Source organism: Oncorhynchus keta, chromosome 10 (assembly GCF_023373465.1).
Source record: "Oncorhynchus keta strain PuntledgeMale-10-30-2019 chromosome 10, Oket_V2, whole genome shotgun sequence".
Taxonomy (NCBI): Eukaryota; Metazoa; Chordata; class Actinopteri; order Salmoniformes; family Salmonidae; genus Oncorhynchus; species Oncorhynchus keta.
Window position 1 is genome coordinate 29,083,501 of NC_068430.1, and position 18,058 is coordinate 29,101,558.

General features: G+C 40.8%; 1 protein-coding gene across 2 annotated transcripts in view; it reads right to left on the reverse strand.

Moving 5' to 3' along the window:
- LOC118388483 (immunoglobulin superfamily member 21-like) overlaps positions 1 to 7,312 on the reverse strand; it is a 277,169-nt gene extending 269,857 nt beyond the window's left edge. For both annotated transcript variants that reach the window (XM_035777607.2, XM_035777606.2), the window contains exon 1: positions 6,867 to 7,312. In XM_035777607.2, the coding sequence (XP_035633500.1) occupies positions 6,867 to 7,005 (139 nt within the window). In that variant the 5' untranslated portion in view covers positions 7,006 to 7,312. The remainder of the gene's footprint in view (positions 1 to 6,866) is intronic.
- Positions 7,313 to 18,058: the final 10,746 nt, after the last annotated feature.

Here is an 18,058-nt window from a genome sequence, read left to right on the forward strand (position 1 = left end):
CGGGGGCGTATGCCTCATGACTAACGAGACATGGTGTGATGAAAGAAGCATACAGGAACTCAAATCCTTCTGTTCACCTGATTTAGAATTCCTCACAATCAAATGTAGACCGCATTATCTACCAAGAGAATTCTCTTCGATTATAATCACAGCCGTATATACCCCCCCAAGCAGACACATCGATGGCTCTGAACGAACTTTATTTAACTCTTTGCAAACTGGAAACCATTTATCCGGAGGCTGCATTCATTGTAGCTGGGGATTTTAACAAAGCTAATCTGAAAACAAAACTCCCTAAATTTTATCAGCATATCGATTGCGCAACCAGGGGTGGTAAACCCTTGGATCATTGTTACTCTAACTTCCGCGACGCATATAAGGCCCTGCCCCGCCCCCCTTTCAGAAAAGCTGACCACGACTCCATTTTGTTGATCCCTGCCTACAGACAGAAACTTAAACAAGAGACTCCCACGCTGAGGTCTGTCCAACGCTGGTCCGACCAAGCTGACTCCACACTCCAAGACTGCTTCCATCACGTGGACTGGGACATGTTTCGTATTGCGTCAGATAAAAATATTGACGAATACGCTGATTCGGTGTGCGAGTTCATTAGAACGTGCGTTGAAGATGTCGTTCCCATAGCAACGATAAAAACATTCCCTAACCAGAAACTGTGGATTGATGGCAGCATTCGCGTGAAACTGAAAGCGCGAACCACTGCTTTTAATCAGGGCAAGGTGTCTGGTAACATGACCGAATACAAACAGTGCAGCTATTCCCTCCGCAAGGCTATTAAACAAGCTAAGCGTCAGTACAGAGACAAAGTAGAATCTCAATTCAACGGCTCAGACACAAGAGGCATGTGGCAGGGTCTACAGTCAATCACGGACTACAAGAAGAAACCCAGCCCAGTCACGGACCAGGATATCTTGCTCCCAGGCAGACTAAACAACTTTTTTGCCCGCTTTGAGGACAATACAGTGCCACTGACACGGCCTGCAACGAAAACATGCGGTCTCTCCTTCACTGCAGCCGAGGTGAGTAAGACATTTAAACGTGTTAACCCTCGCAAGGCTGCAGGCCCAGACGGCATCCCCAGCCGCGCCCTCAGAGCATGCGCAGACCAGCTGGCCGGTGTGTTTACGGACATATTCAATCAATCCCTATACCAGTCTGCTGTTCCCACATGCTTCAAGAGGGCCACCATTGTTCCTGTTCCCAAGAAAGCTAAGGTAACTGAGTTAAACGACTACCGCCCCGTAGCACTCACTTCCCTCATCATGAAGTGCTTTGAGAGACTAGTCAAGGACCATATCATCTCCACCCTACCTGACACCCTAGACCCACTCCAATTTGCTTACCGCCCAAATAGGTCCACAGACGATGCAATCTCAACCACACTGCACACTGCCCTAACCCACCTGGACAAGAGGAATACCTATGTGAGAATGCTGTTCATCGACTACAGCTCGGCATTCAACACCATAGTACCCTCCAAGCTCGTCATCAAGCTCGAGACCCTGGGTCTCGACCCCGGGTCTCGACCCCGCCCTGTGCAACTGGGTACTGGACTTCCTGACGGGCCGCCCCCAGGTGGTGAGGGGAGGCAACAACATCTCCTCCCCGCTGATCCTCAACACGGGGGCCCCACAAGGGTACGTTCTGAGCCCTCTCCTGTACTCCCGGTTCACCCACGACTGGGTGGCCACGCACGCCTCCAACTCAATCATCAAGTTTGCGGACGACACAACAGTGGTAGGCTTGATTACCAACAACGACGAGACGGCCTACAGGGAGGAGGTGAGGGCCCTCGGAGTGTGGTGTCAGGAAAATAACCTCACACTCAACGTCAACAAAACTAAGGAGATGATTGTGGACTTCAGGAAACAGCAGAGGGAACACCCCCCTATCCTCATCGATGGAACAGTAGTGGAGAGGGTAGCAAGTTTTAAGTTCCTCGGCATACACATCACAGACAAACTGAATTGGTCCACTCACACTGACAGCGTCGTGAAGAAGGCGCAGCAGCGCCTCTTCAACCTCAGGAGGCTGAAGAAATTTGGCTTGTCACCAAAAGCACTCACAAACTTCTACAGATGCACAATCGAGAGCATCCTGGCGGGCTGTATCACCGCCTGGTACGGCAACTGCTCCGCCCTCAACCGTAAGGCTCTCAGAGGGTAGTGAGGTCTGCACAACGCATCACCGGGGGCAAACTATCCGCCCTCCAGGACACCTACACCACCCAATGTTACAGGAAGGCCATAAAGATCATCAAGGACATCAACCACCCGAGCCACTGCCTGTTCACCCCGCTATCATCCAGAAGGCGAGGTCAGTACAGGTGCATCAAAGCTGGGACCGAGAGACTGAAAAACAGCTTCTATCTCAAGGCCATCAGACTGTTAAACAGCCACCACTAACATTGAGTGGCTGCTGCCAACAAACACACTGTCATTGACACTGACCCAACTCCAGCCACTTTAATAATGGGAATTGATGGGAAATTATGTAAATATATCACTATCCACTTTAAACAATGCTACCTTATATAATGTTACTTACCCTACATTATTCATCTCATATGCTTACGTATATACTGTACTCTATATCATAGACTGCATCCTTATGTAATACATGTATCACTAGCCACTTTAACTATGCCACTTTGTTTACTTTGTCTACATACTCATCTCATACGTATATACTGTACTCGATACCATCTACTGTATGCTGCCCTGTACCATCACTCATTCATATATCCTTATGTACATATTCTTTATCCCCTTACACTGTGTATAAGACAGTAGTTTTGGAATTGTTAGTTAGATTACTTGTTGGTTATCACTGCATTGTCGGAACTAGAAGCACAAGCATTTCGCTACACTCGCATTAACATCTGCTAACCATGTGTATGTGACAAATAAAATTTGATTTGATTTGATTTGATTTGAATAGCACTCGTTAAAACTCAAACGTTCATTAAAATACATGCAGGGTACTGAATTAAAGCTACACTCATTGTGAATCCAGGCAACAAGTCAGATTTTTAAAATGCTTTTCGGCGAAAGCATGAGAAGCTATTATCTGATAGCATGTAACACCCCAAAAGACCCGCAGGGGATGTAAACAAAATAATTAGCATAGTCGGCGCTACACAAAACGCACAAATAAAATATAAAACATTCATTACCTTTGACCATCTTCTTTGTTGGCACTCCTAGATGTCCCATAAACATCACTATTGGGTCTTTTTTTCTATTAAATCGGTCCATATATAGCCTAGATATCGATCTATGAAGACTGTGATCAAGGAAGGAAAAAAAATAGCGTTTTATAACGTAACATCATTTTTAAAAATTAAAAAAGTCGACGATAAACTTTCTCAAAACACTTCGAAATACTTTTGTAATGCAACTTTAGGTATTAGTAAACGTTAATAAGCGATCAAATTGATCACGAGGCGATGTATATTCTATAGCTGTACGTCTGGAAATAATGCCCGGGTAAATCTCAACCAAAATATCCGGTCAGAGACCGGAAGAAAGGCGCTACCTTGTGTCCGTTTGACCAAGAAACAAATCGTAGGCAAATGACAAGACTGTTGACATCGTGTGGAAGCTGTAGGTATTGCAACCTCGGCCCCATTTAATGTGGTTCACATTCAACAATGGGTTCTAGTGGCGCATGGATATATTTTCGCATTTTCAGTGATCAGATTTTCCTGCGCTTTTCGATGAAACGCACGTTCTGTTATAGTCACAGCCGTGATTTAGCCAGTTTTATAAACGTCTGAGTGTTTTCTATCCACACATACTAATCATATCCATATACTATATTCCTGGCATGAGTAGCAGGGCGCTGAAATGTTGCGCGATTTTTAACAGAATGTTCGAAAAAGTAGGGGGTAGGAGTAACAGGTTAATGCGTTTGAGCCAATCAGTTGTATAGTGACAAGGTATGGGTGGTATGCAGAGATATCTCTATTTGGTAAAATACCATATCATGGCAAGAACAGCTCAAATATGCAAAGAAAAACGACAGTCCTTCATTACTTTAAGAATGTCAGTCAATCCGGAAAATTTCAAGAACTTAAAGTTTCTACAAGTGCAGTTGCAAAAACCATCAAGCGTTATGATGAAACTGGCTCTCATGAGGACCGCCACAGGAAAGGAAGACCCAAAGTTACCTCTGCTGCAGAGGATGAGTTCATCGGAGTTAACTGCACCTCAGATTGCAGCCCAAATAAATGCTTCACAGAGTTCAAGTAACAGACACATCTCTCACCTTCATTGTCGAACTGCTGCAAAGAAACCACTACTAAAGGTCACCAATAAGAAGAAGAGACTTGCGTGGGCCAAGAAACACGAGCAATGGACATTAGAACGGTGGAAATCTGTACTTTGTTCTGATAAGTCCAAATGTTTTATTTTTGGTTGCAATTTTTTGTTTATTTTGGGGTTTTGATGGGGGTGCGTTGCTGGTGACACTCTCTGTGATTTATTTAGTATTCAAGGCACACTTAAGCAGCATGGCTACCACAGCATTCTACAGCGAAGTGCCATCCCATTTGGTTAGCGCTTAGTGGGACTATAATTTGTTTTTCAACAAGACAATGGCCCAGCACACCTCCAGGCTGTGTAAGGGCGAGGAGAGTGATGGAGTGCTGCATCAGATGACCTGGCCTCCACAATCACCCAACCTCAAACCCAAATGGAGATGGCTTGGGATGAGTTGGACCACAGAGTGAAGGAAAAACAGCCAAAAAGTGCTCCGCATATGTGGGAACTCCTTCAAGAAAGCTGGAAAAGAATTCCAGGTGAAGCTGGTTGAGAGATTGCCAATAGTGTTCTGTGAAGAGGCGACTCTGGGATTCTGGCCTTCCAGGCAGAGTTGTCCAGTGTCTGTGTTCTTTTGCCCATCTTAATCTTTTATTTTCATTGGCCAGTCTGAGATATGGCTTTTTGGCTTTGCAACTCGCATCCCGGAGTAGCCGCTTCGCTGTTGACGTTGAGACTGGTGTTTTGCAGGTACTATTTAATGAAGCTGCCAGTTGAGGACTTGTGAGGCGTCTGTTTCTCAAACTAGACACTCTAATGTACTTGTCCTCTTGCTCAGTTGTGCAATGGGGCCTCCCACTCCTTTTTCTATTCTGGTTAGGGCCAGTTTGCGCTGTTCTGTGAACGAAGTAGTACACAGTATTGTACGAGATCTTCAGTTTCTTGGCAATTTCTCGCATGGAATAGCCTTCATTTCTCAGAACAAGAATAGACTGACGAGTTTCAGAAGAAAGTTCTTTGTTTCTGGCCATTTTGAGCCTGTAATCAAACCCACAAATGCTGACGCTCGAGATACTCAACTAGTCTAAAGAAGGCCAGTTTTCTGGCTTCTTTAATCAGAACAACAGTTTTCAGCTGTGCTAACATAATTGCCAAAGTGTTTTAAAATTATAAACTTGGATTAGCTAACACAACGTGCCATTGGAACACAGGAGTGATAAATATATATGCCATTTAGCAGACGCTTTTATCCAAAGCAAGTTACAGTCATGTGTGCATACATTCTACGTATGGGTGGTCCCGGGAATTGAACCCACTACCCTGGCATTACAAGCGCCATGCTCTACCAACTGTGCTACAGAAGGACGACGTGATGGTTGCTGATAATGGGCCTCTGTACGCCTATGTAGATATTCCATATAAAATATGCCATTTCCAGCTACAATAGTCATTTACAACATGAACAATGTCTACACTGTATTTCTGATCAATTTGATGTTATTTTAATGGACAAAAAATGATTTTCTTTCCAGATCAAGTCAATTTCTAAGTGACATCAAACTTGCGAATGGTAGTGTATATATAAATCACATTTCTATGTGAATTTTGTCAGGTGGCCTAAAAAGTTACATATTGCAGCTTTACGGAAAAATGTGTGCTTCAATGCTGTAGAATCTGGTCAGATCTTTGAGTGTCAGACAAATAACCGAAATCTACTCTAACAGTGACTGTGCTGTAGCCTAGTTTGGCTAAATAAAAGTTACATCTTAAATGTAAGCCTAATGCAAGACCCCAGGAGCCCATGGAATAGCCCTCCATTGTTTATTAAAAAAAATATGCAGCAGCACACAATGGCTTGATCTTATGAAAAAGTTCTAGTAGTTCCATTTAAAGTTCCATTATAACTTATATGTAGGAGATAAGTAAATGTATCAATTGTCTTCATTCACAGATAGAAGGCTACTGATATTTTGTTATTATTAGAAGTCTGGTCCTGGCTGTATTCATGGGCTGTGGAGAACACTTGAGCTAAGGCTGCATTCAATGTGAGTCGCCGAAGAGCCCGAAACATAACGGTAGTTGAATGCCATAACTCACAGGCAGCAAATCTGTTAGCGATCTGAAGTAGTAATGATAACAATCATAATAAAATAACAAGAAGAAGATAATTACTTGATTTCACACTGTAAAGTTTATGGACCATTTGCAAGAAATACCATGATGTGTGATGCACACTTCTTCCTTCTATGCTCTCCTTTACCAAACCCTAGTACCCAACGATACCATATCTGAGGATACCAGCAGTCAAAACTGAAGCTGCGGAGGAATACCATTCTAGGGTCTTCAAGGAAACCATTCACTTTATCGGAATGGGGAAAAGTTTAGGCAATTCTATGTGCATACATTTTGAATGCTATGGTTCATAATATGAGCGACCAACATTTAAACAGTTTCAAATGTACATGGACTCAGCCATCTGCCTTCCACAGCGTCTCCGAAATTATGACCTCACGAATTCTTAAAATGTGAGAGGCTTTTTCTTATTCAACTCTCACATACTGTGTTTATGCATAAATGATGACTTACCAACGGCTAAATCCAGCAGATCTGCGAACAAGAGGAGACACAAAGAGAAGACAGTCATCTTTCCCTTATTTTGCAATAAATCCCAAACTCCATCTGCGTTTACATGCTCCCCATTTGTCGGCTGCGTAATCCCCACCATTCCAAAGGTGTGAGATCGAGAGGTGCCCACAAACTGTTCATGATGCAGTTCAAGTATAAATAGAAATATGATAAATTCGTTCCAAGAACACTTAAATTACAGCAAAGAGGACCAATAATCGTCAACTGAAACGGTTCCTCAACTGCGTAGAAAAATATTTTCCTGCTAGACAATCAACGTTAAGCAGTGCAGTCGATGATTAGAAAAAAAATGATATAGGTTGGTTGAAAATCTAAGCTTCTCAGTCAATGCTCTTCTCTCTCACCCGCGCGCTCTATCCTCCCGCCCTCCAGCACACACGCAAGCACACAGTCACTCCTGATCACTCGCTCTTTATTTCACACAATTTTCCTTAATCCTACCCTGGCTCTAAACCCTTCCCCCCTAATTCTGTCCACTAAACCGATTTATTTCTGCAGGATTTTGTTTTTCTTTAGTGAAAAGGTTTTTAAAGATCATTATAACCTCCTGAATACTGCAACGCCTTATTCTACTGTACAATATCGCAATGAACCTGGATAGTTTCAGCATCTTTAGCTGGCACTATACTATAGCACCAAAACCATGAGCGTCATCACCATGAAAAACTATGAATTAATCCCGAAGTGCACCTTGCCCCTCTATTAAAAAAAACATTAAACCCTTTGCCCCAATATTCACATTTTAGTAGCCTGCGCCAAGCTCCTAATGCAAGTGTAGGATTATGTCAGTTTCTTTCCCCTCCTTTTATCATGAGTATGTCCCATGACCAGATACAAATGAGGTATGGATGTTATTGTGAATTTAGTGTCCACACATACTTTATTTGTAAGGTCTGCATTTGTCCATTTAGCCAATTCTTGAAAATCATCCACAACAGATTGAATAAGGCATATGCATATGTTATCCTCTATGCACTCACTGCAGGTGCTCACAAAATGTCATCAAATCAGCAGAGTTAGTAGCATTGCTACTGGAACAAATCAAGATGAAATTCTATATTCTCACTGTACACAAACAGACACTTGAAGTTGCTTCAAGGTTCACATAATGCAAAATATTTGTAGGGTTTATCCTATCCTATGTTCCCTTCCACCCACAGACCAGGTTGTAATCCCCAATATTATTCAGTATAAAGTATGCACTCTGATTTTTAGATAAATAGCAGTAGCTTACAACAATGGATTTGGAGCAAATGGTGGCATATTTGGTCAGTGGATTGTATAAAGATATTGGTATTTTGAATGACCTTGCCTATAAAACAAGGAGAGAGATTACATAAAAATAGAAAAATAGAAGGAAAAGGTTGTCATAAATGGCTAAAGACAGTCTTATTCCCTGGAGCATTTAATTGCACTGCTGTAGAGGAACTGGCCTCAGTGCAGAAGACTGCTGTCTGGGATAAGGTCTGCAGTACTAATGCACTATCACACATCTCTAGAGGGCAGTGTCAACAACAATTTATTGAGGCAACAGAGCTGAACGTCTTCCTGTCCATATGGCACCTGCCCCATGAACAAAGAGGGGTCTGCAGTCTCGAGGGGATACACATCTTCTACTGTTGTCATGTATGGTGTGGCCAGCACAGGTTTCATACCAACAAAAATTAAGTTAGGGGACACAAAGGGATGCCTTTGGTTCAATAAACCGTAAATGGTGTTTATTCCTTTATTTGTGGACTGAAGGACAGCAGGGGAGAATCAGACTGACACAGAGGTAGATAGGTAAATAGGGTTGAGTCTAAATCCTGTTTTATTTTGTCTCAAATACCATCCACAGTATTTATTTGTATCTATCTTTATCTACGTTACACTGGTCGGTAGACATTGTCTGTTTTCATTGACACGTGTACTAAAAATGCACTTCTACTGTATACTACATGCATGCAATAGCCTGTCATACCATCCTTTGCCACTCATCACATTTTTTTGCTTCAGGACAGAAAAAAAGGAAAATACATTGCAGTAAGGAAGATTTGTTTCCAGGGTCTGTTTAAGGTGATGGTGCAGAGCTTTTGTATAATTTCAACCAGTAGTTATGAAAGTAGCGCTTGTGAGCAAAAACGGGTCAGCATAAATGTTGCACAATTGTGTACAATGTCATCCATATTGTATGATATGTTACGTTCTGCAAATGTTTTTGTTGTGCAATTGGTATGTTACGAATTTGTAAGTGCTTAAGATCCCATTCAATCTCTTTAAGCAGTTACATCAAGGTTTCTGAACATCATGGCACAGTTGGAAGAGCATGGTGCTTGCAACGCCAGGGCTTTGGGGGACCAGTATGGGGAAAAAGTACTGTATGTATTCACGCACTACGGTAAGTCGCTCTGGATAAGAGTGTCTGGTAAATGTAATTATGATATTTTGCTGCTGGTTGGAACTCAATAATAGTTTAGATTTTTGCACCAAAGAACACATTCTATGCTCAAAAGCAAGGGCATGTGTACAGTACAATATGGCTCTGTCCTGTCCTCCCTCTTATTCCTGAAACTCAGCGATTTGAGGTTCTTATATGGTGCAAGTGCTCATTTTCAAAGAGATTACAGCACATATCTGTCTGAGGCAGAATTGCATGGATATTATGCATGGGAGTCGACTCAGAAGTCTTCCAGTGTGAAACACATTGAAATGTGCCCTTACCATCACCACCGATTAGGGCTGATTTCTGAAAATGGGACGAGAACAGGCTTGAGGGGTTGACCAGGTTAAAACCTGCTGTAGACATGCTGGAGCTGCAACATTTTATGTCATGCAGCCTGAATAGGTACAGACAATAAAACCTTGATGTCAGCTTAAGGTATTTCCTAGAGCTACTACCTCACATGCTACCTCCCGCGACCTGTAGAAAGATATTGTGCTATAGTCATGTATATTTGATTGAGCTGTGGCCTTTTGGCCAACTGAATTAGTTTGTAAGACCTCTAGGAATTTGAAATATTACAGGATGATCTAGAGCTTTAAAAAGCATTCACAGGTACTGTAAGAATTACAGATGCACTTGAGCACATGCTGTACTATAGTAACCTAATGTAATTTTCTTAATAACAATGTTAAAGTCCTGAATCACAGGATGTGTCACTGGATCAGCCTCCCACTCCTCCTGGTTGGGTTGGCCTACATGAGGACTCTCAAGATCACATGTATCTCTTTGTGATGTCAGGTGGGGTTAGAGAGGAAGGCAGAGGGGCTTTCTTAAAGCCAGATTCAATCAATCTTACTATAGCAATGTTTACTCAGTGCCTTTGTTTACACAACAGCTGTTTGCACACATACACTTCTCACTCTGACAACTGAAGGTCTCAACTGTATGTGAGAGGAGTGAGTACATGTACTGTTTTTATAGTGTCTTAAACAAAATAACAAAACCAATGTATTTGTCTACGGGGAAAGCAAAAAAGCAAAACAATGACAATGTTGGTTTGATTGAACTGAGCCCTTAGTTAAGCTCACAGTGCCAGCTGAGCTCAGAGTGGATGTGATACAATATATACACTGAGTGTAAAAAACATTAGGAACACCTGCTCTTTCCATAACATACAGTAGACTGACAAGGTGAATCCTGGTGAATGCTATGATCCCTTATTGATGTCACCTTAAATCAACTTCAATCAGTGTAGATGAAGGGGAGGAGACCGGTTAAATTGAGACATGGATTGTGTATGTGTGCCATTCAGAGGGTGAATGATTTGAATGATTTGATTTGAAGACAAAATATTTATGTGCCTTTGAATGGGGCAGGCAAACTGGTTTAAGTGTCTCAAGAACTGCAACGCTGCTGGGCATAGATGGGTTTGATATTCTTTTTAATTGTCATTTGTTAATCTTTAACTGAATGTGTTTCACCATGCCTCACAGGGTGTTTGGTCAGATTTAAGATCTTCCCAATGCATCTTTGCAAGGTGCTAACTGCTATTTCATCAGGAAATTGATGTTGTGCGGTTAACATTATTAAATAGATGTCATAAATTATTAGACGCGATCCACTAGAAACATAGTATTTACACAACATGTGTTGCTAAACTATATGTGCGCAACAGGCGTATAACTAACTGTAGGACACATCTTCTATATGTGCACAATGCAGTGCAAGATAATACTAGCAAGGCTCCAGCCAGAAATAAACCTGGATCACAAGATGGATTTTGACCAACGGACCAGCTTTCCTGAAGGTCACCTTTACATTAGTCTCACTGAGTGCCTCTTAACAGTGGCCCACTGTCCATTCAAATGGATTGAATTATCCTGAACTGTACAACAAAATAAAATGCACTGGGCACAGAAAACCCTTAAAGTTGAGAAATACCTAAGAAAAGTGAACTGAACATCCCCCTATTGGGGATTTATGTTTATTGCCTATTATTTCTCCCAAGGTCATGGCTCATATGTCTTCTGTCTTGTCGCAAGCAAAATTCAGAGTCAAATGCTATGAATTTGTTGGATATTTCCTCTACTTCTGAGCACTCTATTTGATATTTGAAAAATACAACAAGAATTGTATGTCCCTAGACAAACTTTGTGATGCACTCACATACTTGGAGTGTCACATGCTGAACAAGGACAATAAAGACAGAAGACAGGACCAGAAACCTGACAGAACAACAGTACAAATCTTTTCTCAGACAATATTCTTCCGAATATTATAAAATGTAGCTTCTGAAATGTAATGCTTGAGGGACACCAGCCAAATTGGAGGGAGCACAATTGAAATAAATAATCGTAACGTTAAACATTCATGAACATACAAGTATCTTATATAATTTAAAAGCTTAAATTCTTGTTAATCTAACAGTGTTGTCCGATTTACAATAGGCTCTATGGCGAAAGAATGCCATGCGATTGTCTGAGGATGGCGCCCCACATCAACATATTTTTCAACCAGCAAAGGCTTCTTAAAATCACAAAAAGCGATTAAATAAATCACTCACTTTTGAAGAGCTTCCTCTGTTTTCAATCCTTTTTTATATCCCGTTTAGTTGGCACCATCAATTTCAGTAATCCACTTGTTCTACATGCAGACAAAGGAGTCTAAAAAGCTACCGCTAAACTTTGTCCAAACAAGTCTAACGATGTTTCTATTTAATCCTCAGGTACTCTAAATGTAATAAACTATAATATTTCATTCGGAAAGTAGTATCTTCAATAGGAAAGGAAAATTAGTAAGCGCGCGCGCGGGCCCTCTCCCTCGCGCGCCGAAAGACTGATATTGTTCCGGTGCTCTTCTCACTAAAACTCTAAATTCTTGCTTGTTTTTCAAAACACAAGCCTGAAACCTTGAAAAAAGACTGTTGACATCTATTGGAGGCCATAGAAATTGCGATATGGGAGATGGATTTACATAGGAACAATAGTTTTACATTATAAGAGCCTGGGACCTCAAAATGAATATATTCTGGTTGGATTTTTGCCTGCCATATCAATTCTGTTATAGTCTCAGACATTATTTTAACAGTTTTAGAAATTTCTAAGTGTTCAAAGTGTTCAAATGCTACCAATGATATGCGTATCCTAACTTCTGGGCCTGAGTAACAGGCAGATTACTTTGGGCACGTCAGTCAGGCGGAAATTCAGGAAACTAGACCCTATCCCAGAGAGGATTTATGACTAAGGAAATGAGTGGGCTTCTAGAAATCCTGGACTGAAGTGCTGTTCCTCAGAGTGGTGCTGCATTGAGCTGTGATGTACATGAACTTGGATCTGTTCAGTAGCAATGCATTGCACGACACTGTCCATGGTGCTGAACTGTCCATGGTGCCTCTAATAGTGCCACAGACCCCTTAAAAAATGTTTTACTTAACTTCCTCAGTGTTGCCGTTTCAAGATGTTGAAGACTGTGAAACTTGCCAAGTACATACTATCCAAGGGTTTTAGTCAGTGATCATGGGAAGAGGTTGTGGCTGATAATTCATCCAACCACCTTTTATGGCTACACATAGTTTGAGTGTGTCAGGAATTAAAACGCTGCTGAGTTTTTCATGCTCAACAGTTTCCCGCGTGTATCAAGAATGGTCCACCACCCAAAGGACATCCAGCTGTGGGAAGCATTGGAGTCACCATGGGCCAGCATTCCTGTGGAACGCTTTCAATACCTTATATTCCATGCCAGACGAATTGAGGCTGTTTTGAGGGCAAAGGGGGGTGCAGCTGAATATTAAAAAGGTGTTCCTAATGTTTTGTACACTCAGTGTAGATGCATAGAGTACATTAAGTTGTTCTTTCACTATGCTGAAAACAACAATTGAGACACAATGCAGTTGGTAAGCTCTTACAGGAGAAGATCCCCCACCCACTATACACATTAAAAGGTAATGCCTTTTGTCAGCATTGGTTGCTTGCCTGCATCACAGACCTACATTTTCTTTCATCTTCCTCTGCTTTCCATCATGGAATCTCTATCCATAACCCTGTCGCTGTCTCTGCCTGACTTTATCAGACTAAATGGGCTAAAAGGACCAGACCCACTCATCCCGCTACCCTCAGCATCTTATTGATAGTAATAACCACATGAATGTGTGTGCACTGGACTGCAGCACCATTAATCCAAACAAAGCATTCTGCAAATTCTGCATGCTTCTTTAATTTTCCAGTACTGACAAATTGAGATAATGGTAAGCCATACTTAATAGGCCTAAAGCTTATTTTCACGTTAAATGGGCACCCATACTGTGCAATGTTATTACAACCAAATAAAGGAAATATTTATGGAAATGGAAATGGGACAAAAAGTCACATTATACCGTGGTCATGTTAAGATCTGATTGTTTTTATTTACAAAATGTACTTTGCAGAGGATATTATTTTATTGTAAAGGGGATGAATGAGGGGTACTGTATATAAGTGATGCGTTGAGGGATCACTTTTTCAAAAACAGTAGGCAGAAAAATACATATAGAGCTGTTCCAGATTTGAGTAAAATTGTGTTGTGTAAAATTGTCTACCTGAAAATATATGTTGACAAACGGCCATGTTGACAAACAAAGCATCATATTGACGGCCATGTTGACAAACAAAGCATCATATTGACAGCCATGTTGACAAACAAAGCATCATATTGATGGCCATGTTGACAAACAAAGCATCATATTGATTGAATGAATGATACAGATTACTATAGCATGTCACATTTACTCATGGAAATACAGGAGGATCAGTGGGAAACTTTAAGTTCTCAGATTACAGGTAACAAGACTGTCACACCCTGACCTTAGAGATCCTTTTTATTCTCTATTTTGGTTAGGTCAGGGTGTGACTTGGGTGGGTACTCTAGTTTTTGCATTTATATGTTTGCCTGGTATGGTTCCCAATCAGAGGCAGCTGTCTATCATTGTCTCTGATTGGGGATCATATTTAGGCAGCCTTTTCCCACCTGTTTTGTGTGGGATCTTGTTTTTGTATTGTTGCTGTTGAGCCCTATAAGGCTGTTGGTTTTCTCTTTCTTGTTTTGTTGCTGGTTTTCATTAATACATATGATTAACCTACCACACGCTGCATCTTGGTCCAACCATTCTTACAACAATGAGCGTTACAAAGACACATGGCCATGGTCGTTTTGCATTCATAAATATACATTTCTCCCTGTATCTGCAGAACTGTATGAATGACACAGTAACGGTAATATCATGTTTTTCTAAATAATTGTAGGATTTGGTCAATGGTAAGCAGTGAAGATTTTAGCATGTGAATCTTGGTGGGGCAAAAAAAATCTAAGTGGGGTGTATGCCAGCAAAGTCACTAAACAACACAACACTAAACAATACATTAATTGTGGTGACAAACAGTGCCCACAAACTGTTAGGGCCTACATAAAGCTGCCCCACCAGCAGAGTCCCAATACCTGCTACACCTAGCTATCAGCTGAGCCTTGTCTGGCAGCGAAACAGTTCATTCAGCATCATTTACTGGCTTTAAAAAAACCATAGCTGATATGGCTGACTTGCTTAAACAAATGTGGTTTCTACTGACAATTGAGATGTACAAACTATGGCAAAAGGGGACGGCAAGCAGACAAGAGGCAATCCATAATTTTGATTAAGACATTAATGAATGAGCCAGGACAGACGTAGTCAATATATCTGAATGTTCAGCGCTTTTGAAATGTACAGCGACAGAATTCAGAACATGGGCCGTTCTCAGTGTTTTCCCTGTACACCAAGTCAGAACCGTAGGATAAATAAAGGAGGCATATAACCAGATAATGAAAGCTCTTACGATATGCAATGATTAGATTTCTCAAAAACAGGTTAAAGGCTACATGTGCACCATTGAGTCAAAACAGTAACATTAGGCAAAATTAAGAGGTGAAGACAGAGGCACATGTGCTACTAAAAGCTTACTACACAACATACACTTAGTATTTATTTCTTAGCTACAGTATAAATATCTCCCTTGCATATTACATAATTTTTGCAGCAGCATATAAGACATTTTTGGACTCACCTTGTGATGTGCTCACTTGAACAGGAAGGTGGCGCAGCCGTTCTTCGTGGTGAAATTTTGTAATCAAAGAAAGAAAAAGGGGCTAGATTTACAATTCCGAGTTGGATTTGGATGACCGTTCAAAAGGTATTTTCTCAGTCTGAGCTCATTTATTCCCGACATCCTAGTTGCAATGCTTGCAGTTAGCCACTGCGACTGATTCCTTCCAAACCACTCATTGTTGAATTTGAGATTTACAACTTGATGTGTAATATTTATGTCCAATGGCCAATGAGCACCGATATGTTTTATATATAATTTCTCTTCATTAATTGTCTTCATATGACAAGGATTAAAAAGGATTTGCAAGTAGATTGTTGAGTTGATTCATGATGATGACTGCTAGCTAAGATTTTGAAAGTAAGATGTTGACATGATCAGTCCAATCAAAGCTACTGTACATATAATGTGATTTGACGTCATTTTATCTGTGGTCAATGACCTTGAGCCTTTTTGGAAGGGCACTACTCATGTAATTCTATGGCAGGAGCCAAAGGGCTTGAATTTTCTATGTCCACCCTTACTACTCGGCCGTGACGTAGTGTCCTCATGAGTGACAAAACACTGAGCCAATCATGGCGCAAATGCTTCTGTTTTCTGCTGGCTAGCCCCACCACCACAGAAAGCACAGAGGTAGGCTGAAACACTTGCATTTTGGAGTTGCCTTCCTCATGCGGCTTCATTAACCCGATGATATATATATATTTTTTTACATTGTTTGCAAACTAACATGTGACTGGTATTAATGACCGTATTAATGCCAAAATAACATGAAAAACAGGCAAGGCCCCCCCATTTAAAAACAACAACAAAAAAACACATTTATTGCATAAAATGTGGGGCTTAAAACAGGTGGGGCTCATGAAATGCAACACTTGTAAAACAAAGTAAACAAGGACAGTAAATAAAGCGTTATATTGTCTAAACACGGTCTTTGAAGTTCAAGTGAAGATGGTCCTTATTGGGATTCACATCTAGATTTCCTCTCCTCATTGTGCTCTTGGATCCATTGGCAGGCATTCCAGGAATCATGAGAACAATGGGTAAGTGTTACAGGAAAAATAACTACCAGCCTACTGTATCTGCAGTTTTGGATATACTATATGGTATACTAGTTGGAAAAGCTATTGAAATATATTGACCCAGTGCTACTTCATTTGACACAAAATCCTGGAAAATGATGATAGGGGATGGACCAACATAGGATTTGTTAGGAGAATGTATTGCTGCAGCTGACTCTCAGTGATGTATTCGTAATAAAGCATTTGGTCAGAATAACAATATATCTGTAAAACAATATAGAAGTATCACTATTATTTCTCTGTTTTTACACTCTTTATTTTGGTATCTTACCTGACTAGAAGCTTTCTCAGTGTCCAGTGGTGAAACTGTTTTGTCTATTCACTCTGCGAGGCCCCTGGCTGGAGTTTGAGACATTCTAATTTCAGTCTGAGAGAGTATGAATGGGGAGGTAGACACATCACTAGCTCAGGAAGATGGATTGTGGCTTCCTTGGGAACTAATTAGCCAATGTTTTTCAAGGGTCATGTTGAAATGCCAGGGCCTAGAACAGCATGTGAAGAAAAGCTGGGGGAGAGATAGACAGGGGAAGGAATCACAAAATAGAGACGAAGTACAGTATAACTTAATAGGAGTTACCAATTGCCCACTTTAAAAGGCCTCTGTACCAGTTAAGAGAGTTTGGAGGTTGGTTGATTCTGCTAACTCTGAGGTCCTGTACTGCCTTTAACAACTACACTTTCTCTACTATGTCAAGGAACTTGCAGGTAATCGATCTTGTATGGAGCAAATTAAAAAGGTCATCACTCCATCTGCAGCATTTAAACCCTCAGATTCCAGAACAGCCGAATCATGATTTATCCTCATGAAGCCACCCATAATAACACAACAACAACAACAAACTATAATTATATAAAACAGGAATTGTTCAAAGTATACCAAAGTAAATCCCAGTGAAAATGTACACAATTTCCCTGTTGCAAGCAAGTACGTACATGCAGTACATTATAAACTACATATTTTGTTCTGTTTGTGGAAAGCAGAATGAACAATGCTAAGTACCTGAATGTACTTGCTTACCTGAACCTGTACCTGTTACAAGGTCATTACATACAGTATCAGTCAAGTTTGGACAAACCTACACATTCAAATGTTTTTCTTTATTTTGACTAGTTTCTACATTGTAGAACAATAGTAAAGACATCAAAACGATCAAATAACACATATGGAATTATGTAGTAACCCAAAAAGTGTTAAACAAAAATTTGAGATGCTTCAAAGTAGCCACCCTTTGCCTTGACGACAGCTTTGCTGCTCTTGGCGTTCTCTCAAACAGCTTCATGAGGTAGTCACCTGGAAGTGATTTAAATTAACAGGAGTGCCTTGTTAAAAGTTAATTTGTGGAACGTCTTTCCTTCTTAATGTGTTTGAGCCAATCGGTTGTATTGTGACAAGGTATGGGTGGTATGCAGAGATATCCCTATTTGGTAAAATACCATATCATGGCAAGAACTACTCAAATATGCAAAGAAAAATGACAGTCCACCATAACTTTAAGAATGTCAGTCAATCCAGAAAAT